Source organism: Poecilia formosa, unplaced genomic scaffold (genome assembly GCF_000485575.1).
Source record: "Poecilia formosa unplaced genomic scaffold, Poecilia_formosa-5.1.2 Scaffold169, whole genome shotgun sequence".
Taxonomy (NCBI): domain Eukaryota; kingdom Metazoa; phylum Chordata; class Actinopteri; order Cyprinodontiformes; family Poeciliidae; genus Poecilia; species Poecilia formosa.
Window position 1 is genome coordinate 1,144,102 of NW_006800108.1, and position 13,435 is coordinate 1,157,536.

The following is a 13,435-nucleotide window of genomic DNA, read 5'->3' on the forward strand; positions in this document are numbered from 1 at the left end:
CCTTGGATAACGTCCTGAACATTTCACTCTTCTGCATCAGTTTATGTGGATGCCCTTCCTCCCAGCGCCCACACCCCCTCCTGGCCGCCCTGCGTCACCTCCATCCCGGCTGCTGGATGGGGAGGGAGTGGGCAGTTCACGGTTTCATTTGTGGCGTCACTTTCTCCATCTCCCTCCTTTCTCCCCGAGCCTCCGAGCCTGTCGGTGCACGGCTGCAGCTCCAGCTTGTATCTATCTACCTGTGCAGAGCATCCAGCCGCTTCCCCCCCTGCCCGGACAGACGCACTGCAGCACGCAGAGAGGAGCTGACGGAACATACTTGTACCCAGCAGTCAGGCCGTCCTGCTCCAGCTGAAATGCTGCTGACACCAACCAGGTAGGCTTTTCATTCGCTTCATGTCTTAATAAGTCGCCATTTGATTTCATGCCGTCTTTTTTTTGCGCTTTGCGTTGTTACGGAGAGAAGTTCATTGCAGCTGCACCTAAGTGTGAGGTGCATTATTGTGCAAAAGTTTTAAGCCGTCCCATCATTTCTTTAAACTTTGCTTCAGTCCTAACAGGCTTTTAGTGTTTTAATGGAGATTTTAAAGTTTTTTCTTGGACTTTGGTTGCTTTGGCATTATATTTCTTCAGAGTCGATTACATTAAGTGCCAGTCCAAGAAATTAAGATTACCATGAGGGACTTGGTTAATTTAAAAATGCAATTAGTCGTGCTTAAAGCTAGAAAGAGATTATTGCCAATTAATTTACAAAAGTTTTTTTTCTCATAAGATCAAGTGATAGAGTAACAGAGGTAAACCTGTGCGTGTGATTTTCTAAAATATTTGGAAATATGGATTTTTTAACTTCAGTTTTAACAATATTGACTAATCCAAGAAACATAAATAAAACAATTTAATTGTTTAAAACTTCTGGATAAAGAAAAACATGTAAAAAGTGAATTAGGACAGCCTTACATTTAAATTACTTTTAAAGCTCCACATAAGGATCCTTCTGTTTTTTGATATGAAAGTAGATGCCTGTACAATCTTAAAAAACTTTCATTGGCAATGTGCAAAGAAAAGATCTTTGCTCCCATTAAGGACATACAGAAGTTTGCTGAAGATAATCCTGGAATAGATAAATTAGTTTTATGCTGTATTATTAATGAAACCATATGCATAAATAGTAATATTGTTGTTTTGAGACCATTTTCAAATAATATAACGTAAGTCCACTCTCTCAAAGATCAATAAACTTTAATTTCTAATGAGCATTTAACTCTGGACCTGGAAGACATTTTAAATATCCAAAATAAATAAACAAAACAACCAAAACAACAACTAAATTGGATACTGAAGTCTTTGTAAACAATTGTCCTCAAAGAAAATAAGTTGTTGAGACCAAGGCACCAGATTTAAAACTTTTCTTATTCAGTCTTTAGCTGGACAAGACAGAAAAACAAGGAAAACAATCATGCATATAGAAATGATCAAGCTCGTCTTAATTTAACATGTGATTAGTTGATTTACTGAGACAGGCTTACATGAAGGTGGAGCATGAAGGTGGGCGTGTCATAGTCTGTGGATGCTTTGCTGTTGCATCGTCTGATTCATCATGATTTCAACCACACATTAGAGGATGTTGGAGAAAAATCTGAAGTCATGGGTCTGAAACTGGACCCTGCAACACAGCAGTGGCCCAAAACAAACCAGTAAATCCACCAAAGGCAAGCTAAAAATTAATAAACCCCATGGAGATGCTGTGCTCAAAAATCTCACAACTGAAAGTGAGCAGAATGGTGAACTTTCTTTCTTCTGATGTCAGAGACTGTCAGATGGCTACAAGAAGCGTATCACCTTTCCAGACATTTCGTAATCAAGAACTGAATATTTAATGAGGTGTCCCTATTTTGTCATATCACACTGCGGCCGACACAGTAGAGATAATCATCTTCCAGTTGTTCACCACTCTCTTCTTTGGGAACCACCATATTGGTACAAAATGTATATCAAACTAATCTATGTGTAATAGATTTAACTAAAGAAATCAGAACCTACTATGTCCTTGTGGCATCTACCAAATGAAATAAATTAAAGTTATTATGTTTAGACACAACACTTAAACATATCTTACACTGCCACAAACTGGCTCCACAGACATGACAAAATGAATGATATTTATTAAATTAACAATAAAAATAAAGCACTGAACAATAGTGTAGCAACCAGTGCAGCAACATTTAATTGCATGTGTAAAATCCTCAAAACAAATGATGGAGAGAAAAACTTGCCTGAAACAAAGAGGAAGTGAGATTTTAAAAAGCTGAAACACAAATATCTGTCAATCAACGCTCTGCAGCCTTAATTTAAGAACAGATGTTGAAATACAAGAAAAGGACGTCACGTATACTGTCATATCTTTTTCCCATTTAAATTCAGATCACTTTATTCTACATTGCTCCAGTTCAGAACTTATACCGCCCCATGCTTCATGATCCAACCTGAATCAAAACCATCTAGTTTGGTGGTTTCGATACATCCAGACTCAATATGATCACCATCTACTGTGACAAGTTGGGGTAAGAAGACAGAAAGGAGGCAGATAATGAAATGCAAATGAAAACCCCAAAGAGAACTGATCACTGATGGCAGTAAGAGCATTCCCATTGGTTCTGTACAGAGAAGAGTGATTCAAAAAGCCTCGGGCTGGCAGGACTTTTAATGTGAAGGAAAAGCAAAGAGAGTACAAAAAGGTAAGAATGGCAAGAGAATAGGAGAAAAGCGCAGGAACTTTATGTCCTCCAGCTGCCCTTAGCAGAAGAAGAAGTTCAAAATAATCCAGAGGCTTTAACCAGAAGAAAAGTTTTTAAGTCTAGTGTGGAAGGTCCGAGTGGTGTGGATAAGATTCATCTGAAAGTAGCCAGGTTCTGGATATTTAGAAAGCCAATACAAGCCATCCAAAAAATAAGAAGAAGAAATCTTGACTTATTGCCTGCAAAATATAAACAAATGAGGGGAAAATTATTATTTTGCCCAGTTCTGTAGCTGTGGAAATTTGCATTAAACAGTTTCTAAACAGTATTTTTGTCTAGATAAAAGCAAAACATATATTGTATATTCATAGACCGCAGGTTTTTATGTACCCTGGAGATCCAGGATGCTGCTTTTAGTTTTGAGTGCTTTCCCTAAATGTTACCTGACTTTCTGCAGTTCACCTTGAGGCGCAGGTAAATTTAAGTAATGGACACACAGAGAGCCAGCGGTCACATTCAGTCATGTAGCCGCCTTTTAGTAACTTCTTTTTACATAATGCTTCAATGGATTCTGGAGTTTGAGAGGTAAAGACGTGAAGATTCAGACATAATGTTCTCTCTTTGCTTGTAATGGTGAATCAGCTTACAGTACTCATTTTTTATTAAACTACTTCAAAAAATGTCAAACAACTGCAAGTTTCAAAAGTGTTTCGTTGGGAAAATCCTCTAAATTTGACTTTGAACCTCAGTATGGGATTTAAAATGAGTCCCTGCTAGTTTTTAAAGGCATCAATCTGACCATCACTACCATCCCTTTTCTCATCCATCCATTTTTAGTTTTCTTCTTGTACCTTTGACAGAAAAACACACTGTAATCATCCTGTATTATCTAATGGTTTGTATTAGATAATACTTGGTAATGTTAACTGAACAGACCTATTTTTACAACTGGTTGCTTTAATCCCTTTAACTAAACTCTAGTTCGTTTGTCCAGAAAGTCAGGTTTGTTTGTGGAGGTGTGAATGCGCAATTGGACTCTGATGCGGACCAGAAAAGAAAACTATGGTCTGCCCAAAACCCAAGTTATCGGTTCGGTTGAAGTGAATGATGGTGCGGTTTGAATGTGAATGCAATCCGAACCACATGGCAGAGCATTGTGGGTAAATACAACCAAAGTAAATGCGGGGTCTGGTGCCAGACCCCTCTCCCGTGACTGGCTCCCGCTACAGGGAGAAACGGCTCAACGTTTTTCACCAGAGACAAAAGAAAAGTCCTACAACCGTTAAAATCTGACGCTACTCCGTTTTTGTTTACATTTTGTGAAGCAGGAAGTTGAGCTGGTCTTCTTCATTGGTTTTTGTGTCGTTTCCTTCAGTGGTTCGTGGAGCAGCGCCACCACAGGCAAGGAGGTGAACAGGTTTTTTTTTTATTAGTTTGGTTCATTTGACACAGTCCAGTGTGAAAGTGAACAACACCAGCTGAAAATGTAGCAAATGTTGCGATTTTGGTCCCCAGCTGAACCAAGTCTACTGGATTATCAGGTGTTCAAACACTGTAAAATTCACTCATAATAAACTTTTCTATTTTTAAAGTATTTTGCTTTCAAGAAGACAGGCTTTCTTGTAATGCTATAAAGTGGTTGTAATCAATAGTTCTCCAGACATGCTGAAGCTTTTGTTGTTGTTTTTCTTATTTTCTATTCAGTCTTTTTTATGAAGCCTTTGAAAATTAAGAACACTGGCATACAGAGGACATAAGATACCTGATAGAGTTATAGTTCAGAGTTAGTTAGTGGTTTTACAAACAGAAAAACATTCCTCTCAAAATGACCAGGTACTGCAGTGAAAATAAGTGGAAACAGTTTGAGGCTTTTCCAGACCCACTGGATGGTGAATCATAGTGGGTGGCTTTCTGGCACAGAGATGTTGTGGGGAGACATCCTGGTGGTTTTTCTTGGAGATGTGCAAGCGGAAGAGGAAAAAAGACTGTATTATGGTGTCAAGTTAATACTCTAACTTCTCTCACAGATAATTAACTTCATTTAGAGACTATGGTCATTTCAGGCACGTCAAATGACATGTAATTTTCCAACCTTTTTAAGCTATCTTAAAACCCAAATCGTCCTACTGAATGTCTTATTTTACTCTAAAAACATCTCTGCCCAGTCTTTTGTGGAGACAGTTTGTTGGATACTTGGATGTTAAGAGTAATTGTTTTGCATGTAGTCGATAGAGCCTGCCATAATACACAAACATAAAACTTAGACTTAAACAGAAATCTGTCGTAATACCCAAAAACCAATGAAGTTGTCAAATTAATTGGTATGTTGATATATTAAAGATATATATTTTTAATCAGTTTAAGTTGTGCCGTTTTTATCTCCTTGTTTGGCACACAACTTTGCACAGCATTGCTGCAGACATTATCCCTTTCTCTCTGTTACATCAACATACCTGATGGCTGAGAATCAAAAGGGTGAAGCTTGAAAGTTTCTGGAGGAAAACCTTTGCGATTTTACTCAATAATTTGCAGGAAAAGTGTTGTTTGGATGCAATTTGCCTTTTAGGGAGTGAAAAAAGAAAGCTGGAAGATGTCTATCGGCCCTTATGCAAGCTGGTGATTCCTAGAAAACATATTAGCTTTTCAAACTTCATAAAACCCTTTAAGCCCGACTCCCTGATGCTTAAAAGGTTAATAAAGCTCCTTTACATACAGCAGCAAATTGTTAAAGATGCTGGATGGCCATCTGTTTAAATATTGCTGCTAACACTATTCCGACTTTGCCTTCCTAACAGTATGACTTGACGCTAATGGTCGGCATAACAAAAGATGTTTACCAGCGATGAGAAAATGAAAACTACAATAAAGAAAGTGCAAAATTAACCACAAACCTCACCACTCCATTACTCCTCCACTTTGTTCAGGCCTAATGAAAAAACAAGTAACGTTAAAGAAAACGGTATACATGCTACAAATTTTAGTGTCAACAAACAAAGTTAATTAATGAGTTATAAACTTAGTTAAATTACTTGTTTGTTTTTAATAACTTTTAATTAATAAGTGGCTATTGAATTTCCTGCTGATTATTGGATGTTAACTAATAAAGACACAAAATGTATCATATTATTCCAGCTTTAATATTTTTTTATTTAAAGAACCTTCTGATTTAAAATAAACCTTGCAGTATTAATATCGAGTATTGAGTATCTTACCTAATGTTGGTATTGAATCTTAAATTTCAGGGTAATGTCAACATTATCAATGAGTATTAAAAGACTGGATGACAAATTATGAAGAGTTGTAGTGGTTTCTTTAATTTTTCTACACTGGTGTTAGCTAGTTCGATCTGTTTTCGTTAGCTTACGTAGCTAGCAGCTAATGGTTTACGAGCAGCTCTACTCTCATAGTGCTGATGAAACTTATATGTTGCCTTTCACTCCTTCACTGTCTAAATGGTGCCACACAAATGATTTTAAAGCAATGAAGTGGTATTGTTTATGTAGCCTAATCTTGCCAATGGCAATGTTAGCATAGTTGCTGCTAATGGTTCGCTAGCTGTTGTATCTTGTCTATCTTCATCTATGGCTGTTTCGTTTTTCTATCAAGTACCAAATCTTCTTTTTAAACAAACAATTTAAAATTGGTTTGGGCTTTTTCAATGCTTATGTTACTCTGTTTCATAGATCTTTTGGCAGGACATTTGTTTTTTTTTGTCTGTGTTTGAATTTAGGGACTAAAACTCCTAGGTTATTATAGCTGTTAACCTGTTAGCTTTTCCTATCACCCAGTTCTTTTTTCGGTAACCCAAGGGAAATAGCTGGAGTCAGTTTTAGTTTCCACAAGCCAAAGTCTAATTTATTTGTGACCACATATAAAGTTTTACAGCGCTGGGCCCTTTATGCGTTGTGAACACCACAGATAGAGCAAAGTAGTTAGAGTATTAAATATTTATCTTCTTAAGATAATAGGCTGGACTCAGGCACACGGCCATATGCTAATGCTGTGGGCAGGCCAGCATCTGCACAAGTCAAGTCGTTGGAATGTGTGCGTTGCTTCTGGCATGTAGCTAATTGCAACAAAACTGATAGTAAAAGACCTTGAAGGCACAGCAGTGCTCTGTTGTCAGCTCTAAGAGCTGACAACAGATAATATAATCTTTTTGATTATATTAATCAAAAACAAAGTTCCCATGACATTCCATAAAGCTTACAAAGTGTTTTCCAGTTGACAACTGTGTGAATAAATCAGACTTTATATGAAACTCCATAAAGCTTGCAAAATGTAACCACACAAATCAGCTGGTAAATTGTTAATATTGTTTTACACACAGTGATTACAAATAAGTTAACTCTAACTATTAGAATAGAACATTTCAGAATAACAAATACATGCTGAAAAGCTCTAATTTAAGAGATTGAAATGATAAATCAACAAAAAAATTAACATGTTGGAACTTTTTAAACAAATTCAAGAAGTTTCTTTGTTTTAGATAACCTATAGTGTGTTTCTTACAACAAAAAACCCACAAAGTCAGCAGAAAAATGTGTTTTAGAGAGAATTCAGTTTTCTGTTTAAATCAACTTTTTGTGTGCCGGATGTTACATTAGGTTTTATTGGTGTTTTGCATGAGAATCTCTACTTTATCCTGCATGTAATTGTAGTTCAACCACACTAAAATAAAAGAATCTGGGGTAGATTGAGCGTACTCGTAGAGTAAGAAAGCTAGAGCGCCACATTTACACCTCGTAAAAGCTCAATTAGTGTGCTCTAGAGAAGACGTGTGTTGTTCCAGCTCAGCGCTCCTCCGAGCTCGCTGCACATCCGTCAAACAGACGTGTTTGACCTGGCTGAATTGGGATCACGAGTCATTTTCTGGCTTGTTGCTTGGAACCGGGGACGAGGTCTCCCTGTATTGACAGTGATGTAAAACTCTGCAGAGACCACCCATGAGACGCAGGGGGAATTTATTTACAGTGCAACATTTGCAAAAATGGTGTAACCACGCTCCTTGTTTCTTGATCTACTGAATATATTCTAAAGCAATCCTTAGGCTAACATATTTTCATGTTTCAATGACGAAAACAGGGAAACTTTGTTGTGACTTTTTATTTGTCTAATTCAGTTAGATTTTATGAATTTTTAGTGTGTTTGCTAGTTTTTATCAGCTATTATTAGTTTATATTGTTTAGTTTCAGTTTACTTTTTATTTGCTGTAGTAGTAGTTTTTGTTTTCTCATTTTTTTTCATTCTTAGGTGCAGAATTCAAAAGGATTAAAGTATTTTATTGTGATTATGCATACATTGATTGGGTAAGGAATATTTAATAGAAGGTACTGTTTTCAGAAAATGTATTGAATTATTGTTGGACAAGAAACAACAATTGGTTGGTGTTTTCTACCAACTTTTGCTGTCGCCATTTTGCCGGCTAGCATAAGTGTTAGCCCGCAACAGTTTACGTTCCTACACATACGTAAACTGTTTGTGTGGAAGAGAAAAAAAAAAATCAATTTCACATCAGTTTAAAAAGCGAATAAATAGATTCATAAACACAAAAACGATGGATAATATTTCTATAATTTCTGTATGTTTTAGCTAATTTACAATATAGTCCTTGTTAGTTATAGGTTTTCCCCATTAATCACCGTTTTCATTTATTTCAGTTAACAAAAATGTTTTCTCAGTTTCAGTTTTTGCCAGTTTTAGTTAGCTATAATGACGTTAATAGTCTGGAGCTACTCTGTGTCGACAGGATAACACATTGGCTGCAGTTTGCAGACCCCTAAATGCAGTCGGTGGCATTGATTTCAGCTTGACTTTTCTTCAGTGTCGTTTAAACAAGAGGAGCTGCAAGCCTTCAGTGGCAAATGCGATATAAAGATGGCACAACAGCCAGCAACCGCAATTATTCTCCTCACCCATCAACTCGATTCACAAACTGTCATTTGGGCCTAACAGTGTGAGCGTTTGAATCAGTGTCCGGGGTCTTAATGCTACTGTTTCTCTTCTACAAAGCCCAGTGCACAGCGATCCTAAGTGCTGAAAACTTCCCTTTCCAGCCATGAAAAGAGCGAGAAGAAGAAAAGAGAAACAGTGCGCGAGTGTGCCAGTGGCCTGTCCTTTAATTTTCCATGCAGCCTTTTGTGAGGGAGTTGGTATGAGGTGAAAGCACAGTGTGCAGCTGTCCCCTTGGCTCCATGCTTGCTCTTTTATGAGACGTTTTCTTGTCAAGAATACTAATAGTGATACCAGCCTTGTAGAGTCCAGCCAGCTGCCAGGAAAACAGACGGCAATTATACTGCCATAAGAGAAGGCCATTTCATTTGACAAAAGTCAATGAGGTCTATTTGTGCCGTCTCATTTCAAAGAAACTGTTTCACATAAATGCAGAAAGTCTAAATTTATTAAGCCTTTTTTATGCTTCAGTCCAGAGGTTATAACTTTATTAATATAACATGTACTCTTGGGTTTTGACTCCAACGTCAACTTTTTAGTTTTGGACATTTTTAATCAGATAGGCCTGTCTGGGTACCCTTCTTATTTCCATTTTTTAAATAATACTTATTGTCTTATAGCTTTACTAACAGATTGGTTTGTTTTGTTGTTGCTCTGCGTCTGCAATAGTTTCTGTTAAAGGTGACTTTTATGCTTCCTTGATAAGGTTAGAATAGGTTTTTGGGCAATACACAAAACATCTTTATTATTATTATTTTATTTATTTATTTATTTATTGCAGAAAATTATTCTTAGGCTACATTCACACTGACCCAATTCCAATTTTTGGTCAAATCAGATTTTTTGGGGGCGTGGCCGTTCACATTTCTAAATATATGCGACTCCAGTGTGAACTGCAAACAACCTGAAAGTGTTCCGCATGCGCAGTAGAAGGCGCAATAACGTCACACACAGAGAGCGTGCTCAATGTTTGCGGAAGTAGACATGGATGCTAACGGTGGAGCATAGCTTACACATTTTGAAGTTATTGTCCGACAGGAACCAGCTCTTTAACAACTTAATCCTCCTTATCGTCCGCCATGGTTGATGTTTTTCTTCCCGCTTGCGCGTATCAGGACACAGAGTAGTGACATTTGTCGAGTATCAATGACGTTCAGTTCGGATGAATGCGACCTGAACGTCAGGTCACATTTGAATCGGATACGTATCGGATATCCAAGTGGCCTGGGTCGCATTAAAAAAAAAATTAAAAATCCAACCTGTGTTGTTCAGACTGTCATGAAAAGATTAGATACATGTCACATTAAGGCAAAGAAATCGGATACTGAGCTTTTAGTCTGCTCAGTTATGCCTATTTTAAGATCCTTTCAGAATGAGCTGTTTTAGGGCGTCTTGTCACTTTAAATCCAAAACAGCAGCTTGGGTTGCTAGGTGACGGGCTGGACTTCCCAGGAGTTGCTAGGTAACAGGGTAACCCCTAACCCAAATGTGACTTGGCATTTTCTGTATACCAAAAACACTTAACTTATTTCCAAAAAATATCTGGGTGTTTTTTTTAAAGCTTTTACCCTGTTTTTAGAATCAGTTTAGGCTCAAATCGAATTTTAAAAAATGAAATTTTCATTACAGATCCCCTTTATTATTAATAGGTGAAAAGCAATCTAGTAGTTAGGATTTATTTGCTGTTATGTCGGGTGGCAGACAAAATGCTCTGACCAGGTTTCAGTTTCTGTCACACCTATAGTGCATTTATCATTATTACCAGAATACTTCCATGATTTTAGTTTAAACTTTTGACGGCTGGATAAATGGTTGTATGGAGGGAGCATGTAACTATTAAAGGCATGAACTCACCAGAATGTATTTAGCGGCTTTGCTAAGTCCTAAAGACTTTGAGGAAGTATATGTGGCAGTTAAAATATTCATTGATACTGCAAATGAACCCTCTGAGAGAAACTATGATCTCACTGGACTTAACTTCAAGGTTTGATTGCCTGCCAGGCCTTATTGAGTTGCTTGGGCAGGGAGAGCTGCTGGCAGAAGTGGAGCAAGAGTATTTAGACGTTTGGGCAGCTTTCACAAGATTTTTTAGGAGCGCTCAATTAATTATCAGACTTCATCCAAGAAACTAAAGTTTTCAAAGCTGAGAGAGTCGCCACAAGATCTAAACATCTCTGTTCCTGATTTTCAGAACCTGTCACTCCACATTGGGGGTTTATCTCGGTAAAGGAAGATTTCTAAGGATAAATCCACCGTAAGCTTAAAAAATTATCTCTGAACAGGTTTATATACACGGAGGACGATTAGGGTCAGTGATAATAATAAAGATTTCTCACTGAATTTTCTCAAAATTCTAATTTTAATATATTTCTGACTTTAATCTCAGAATTTTAACATTAATCTCTTAATTCAGACTTTTTTTCTCAGAACTTTGTCTTTAATCTCAGAACTTTGACTTTTTTCCTCATAATTCTGAATTTAATCTTAAAATTCTGACTTTTTTCAGAATTCCAACATTAATCTCAGAATTCTGATGTTTTTTCCTCAGAATTTTGAGGGCACTGTGATGTCATGGCACTGCTGTATCACATAGCTCAAAATAAAAATTCCTCAGTCACAGAAAAACTTGCATAGATACAACATGCTCTTCCAGAAAGTTCATTATTCTCCTCCATAAGTCTCACATTGGTCACTGAACCTGATTCCTCCCAGGTGCTCATTTCCTTTAAAGTCAGAAGTCTTTTGTTTTGTTTTTTTTTTTGTCTGGTTTGTTAAGGAAATAAATAAGTCTTACCTAAGGTGAAACACTGAGTCAATCAAGAATGAATCAAAATGCATTTTGATTATTATTTTATCAAGAAATTAAGCAAAGATTATAGCAATGACTCCACTGGCTAGTCCAGTGAAGTGAAGAAAAGATAAAAGTACATCGCTTTTAATAAATACCAGCCCTCTTAAAATGATTGGAGCAAAAGGGAGTATCCCACCAGTTTCAGTTTACTTCACAACTCTGGTATTTACACCTGCACACTGTGACCCTGCATGGTTCACACCCAGTTCAAAAGCACCTTTTATTATGTGTTTCCAGCGAGCTGCCTCCAACATGAAGGGTGCCTTATAGATAAAATTGATTGATTGATTTGATTGATTGAAATAAAACAAAGTTTGACATAACAGGTGACCCATAATCATCTTCTTTATACATGTGACTTTTGGTTGAATATGAAAGACCTAAGCTAGTCTAAAGATAGATTAGGTAAAGAAATAGTGCAGAAGCACTGTCTTTCCACAATTCAGGAACATTTCCAGTTGTTCCAGAGGTTGTATGAGGTCACTGCAGACATCCCGTCATGGTTGCTGGGTTAATAACAGACCCGGCCTGGTGATGGAGGGCTGGACAGATGCCTCCCGGCTGAAACGCTGTGTCATTAGCTCACGGAGGTGATAAATAGCTTGAGGTCAGAGGCCTGCGGCACCGATTTTCCTTTGAAAATCAGAAAAATCTGCCGTATGGTTGGGCATTTAGTTGCTTTCGTGGCTCCTGTAATTTACAAAAGCCCCCACAGTTTGTTCAAATCACATGGACTCTTTTCTTGAAACCAGCTGGTTAAAACTAACCAGGTTTACTTGGATTCATGTGATATTCAGGTGGAAAATGTTGCATAAAACCAGCAAAAAACATTCACAGATTTTAGTAGATATAAGCACACAGGTTTATATATCGTTTTTGTTTTAACAACTAAAGCACTACTTTAATCTATATTCTCTGTCTATATATACTCTACTATAGTCTATAAATAATTTTTAAACATCAATTTAAGATTAAAAAATTAAACGTTAACAAAATAAATCAAAAGCAGAATAAATCTGAAAAAGCAATTATATCAGGTAGATCTCCAGTTGATCTTGTCAAGGAATGAAGTCAATTAATAACAATAATAGTTAAATGAACAGCAGGATATAACGTAAAACCACAAAATGGATAGTATTTTACATGCATGTGCAGGTATTTATGAATAGATCAATTTGAGATCAATGGAGCATAATTAGCTGAACCAACAATATGCATGCTTTCCAGCATCAAAAATCTATTTTCTTTGTTATTTTCCAGTAGATTTAGAAGAATATTTTTCATCTTAAATGCGAAATGTTTCTATTTATTGTTCTAAAGTTGTTATTCTTTCAGGAAATGTCATATCTTTGAGTTTGTATTCTAAATTAATGGACAGTTAATCACAATGTCGATGATTAATTGTTTCAGCTCTTTTATTGTGGTAATTTGGAGTGATTATTGTTTTATCTTTACAGATATGTCCAGATCCTTCCAGTCATCTGTGCAGTTTCCCATCTCACCCTGGCCTTCCCCATCCAAACGCCATCAGCTCATGGTGAGTCCACATTTCCCGCCTTACAAAATAATTAAAAACCATGTGAACTTTCACATTATGTGACATTAGCTGCTTCATTATGCAGTTGGTTGCAGTGAATATTAAGAGGTATAAGAGGAAAGCAGGATTGATTATCAATACACGTTACCGTTTTCAGAATGTTAGAGGAAAGCCTTATTTTATTTAAGCTTTTTTACACAAATTTTTGTACAATCACATTAAGTCACATCACAATAGTATTCGCTTTACATACAGTGCAAGCAACAATATGGTGCTATTGAGTTGCTACGTCCAGGCTAAGAAAATAAATAATTATATTACCAGAATGAAGTCAAGTAATATAATAATATAGTTGTAATA

General features: G+C 36.8%; 1 protein-coding gene across 5 annotated transcripts in view; it reads left to right on the top strand.

Annotated features, from left to right (window-relative positions):
- LOC103146857 (brevican core protein-like) overlaps window positions 1-13,435 on the top strand; it is a 30,215-nt gene continuing 16,780 nt past the window's right edge. For 4 of the 5 annotated variants that reach the window (XM_007564935.2, XM_007564936.2, XM_016677933.1 and 1 more), the window contains exons 1-2: window positions 102-376; window positions 12,996-13,075. In XM_007564935.2, the coding sequence (XP_007564997.2) occupies window positions 117-376; window positions 12,996-13,075 (340 nt within the window). In that variant the 5' untranslated portion in view covers window positions 102-116. Of the gene's footprint in view, window positions 377-12,995; window positions 13,076-13,435 lie in introns of all 5 variants that reach the window. The other variant, XM_007564932.2, reaches the window with a different exon arrangement.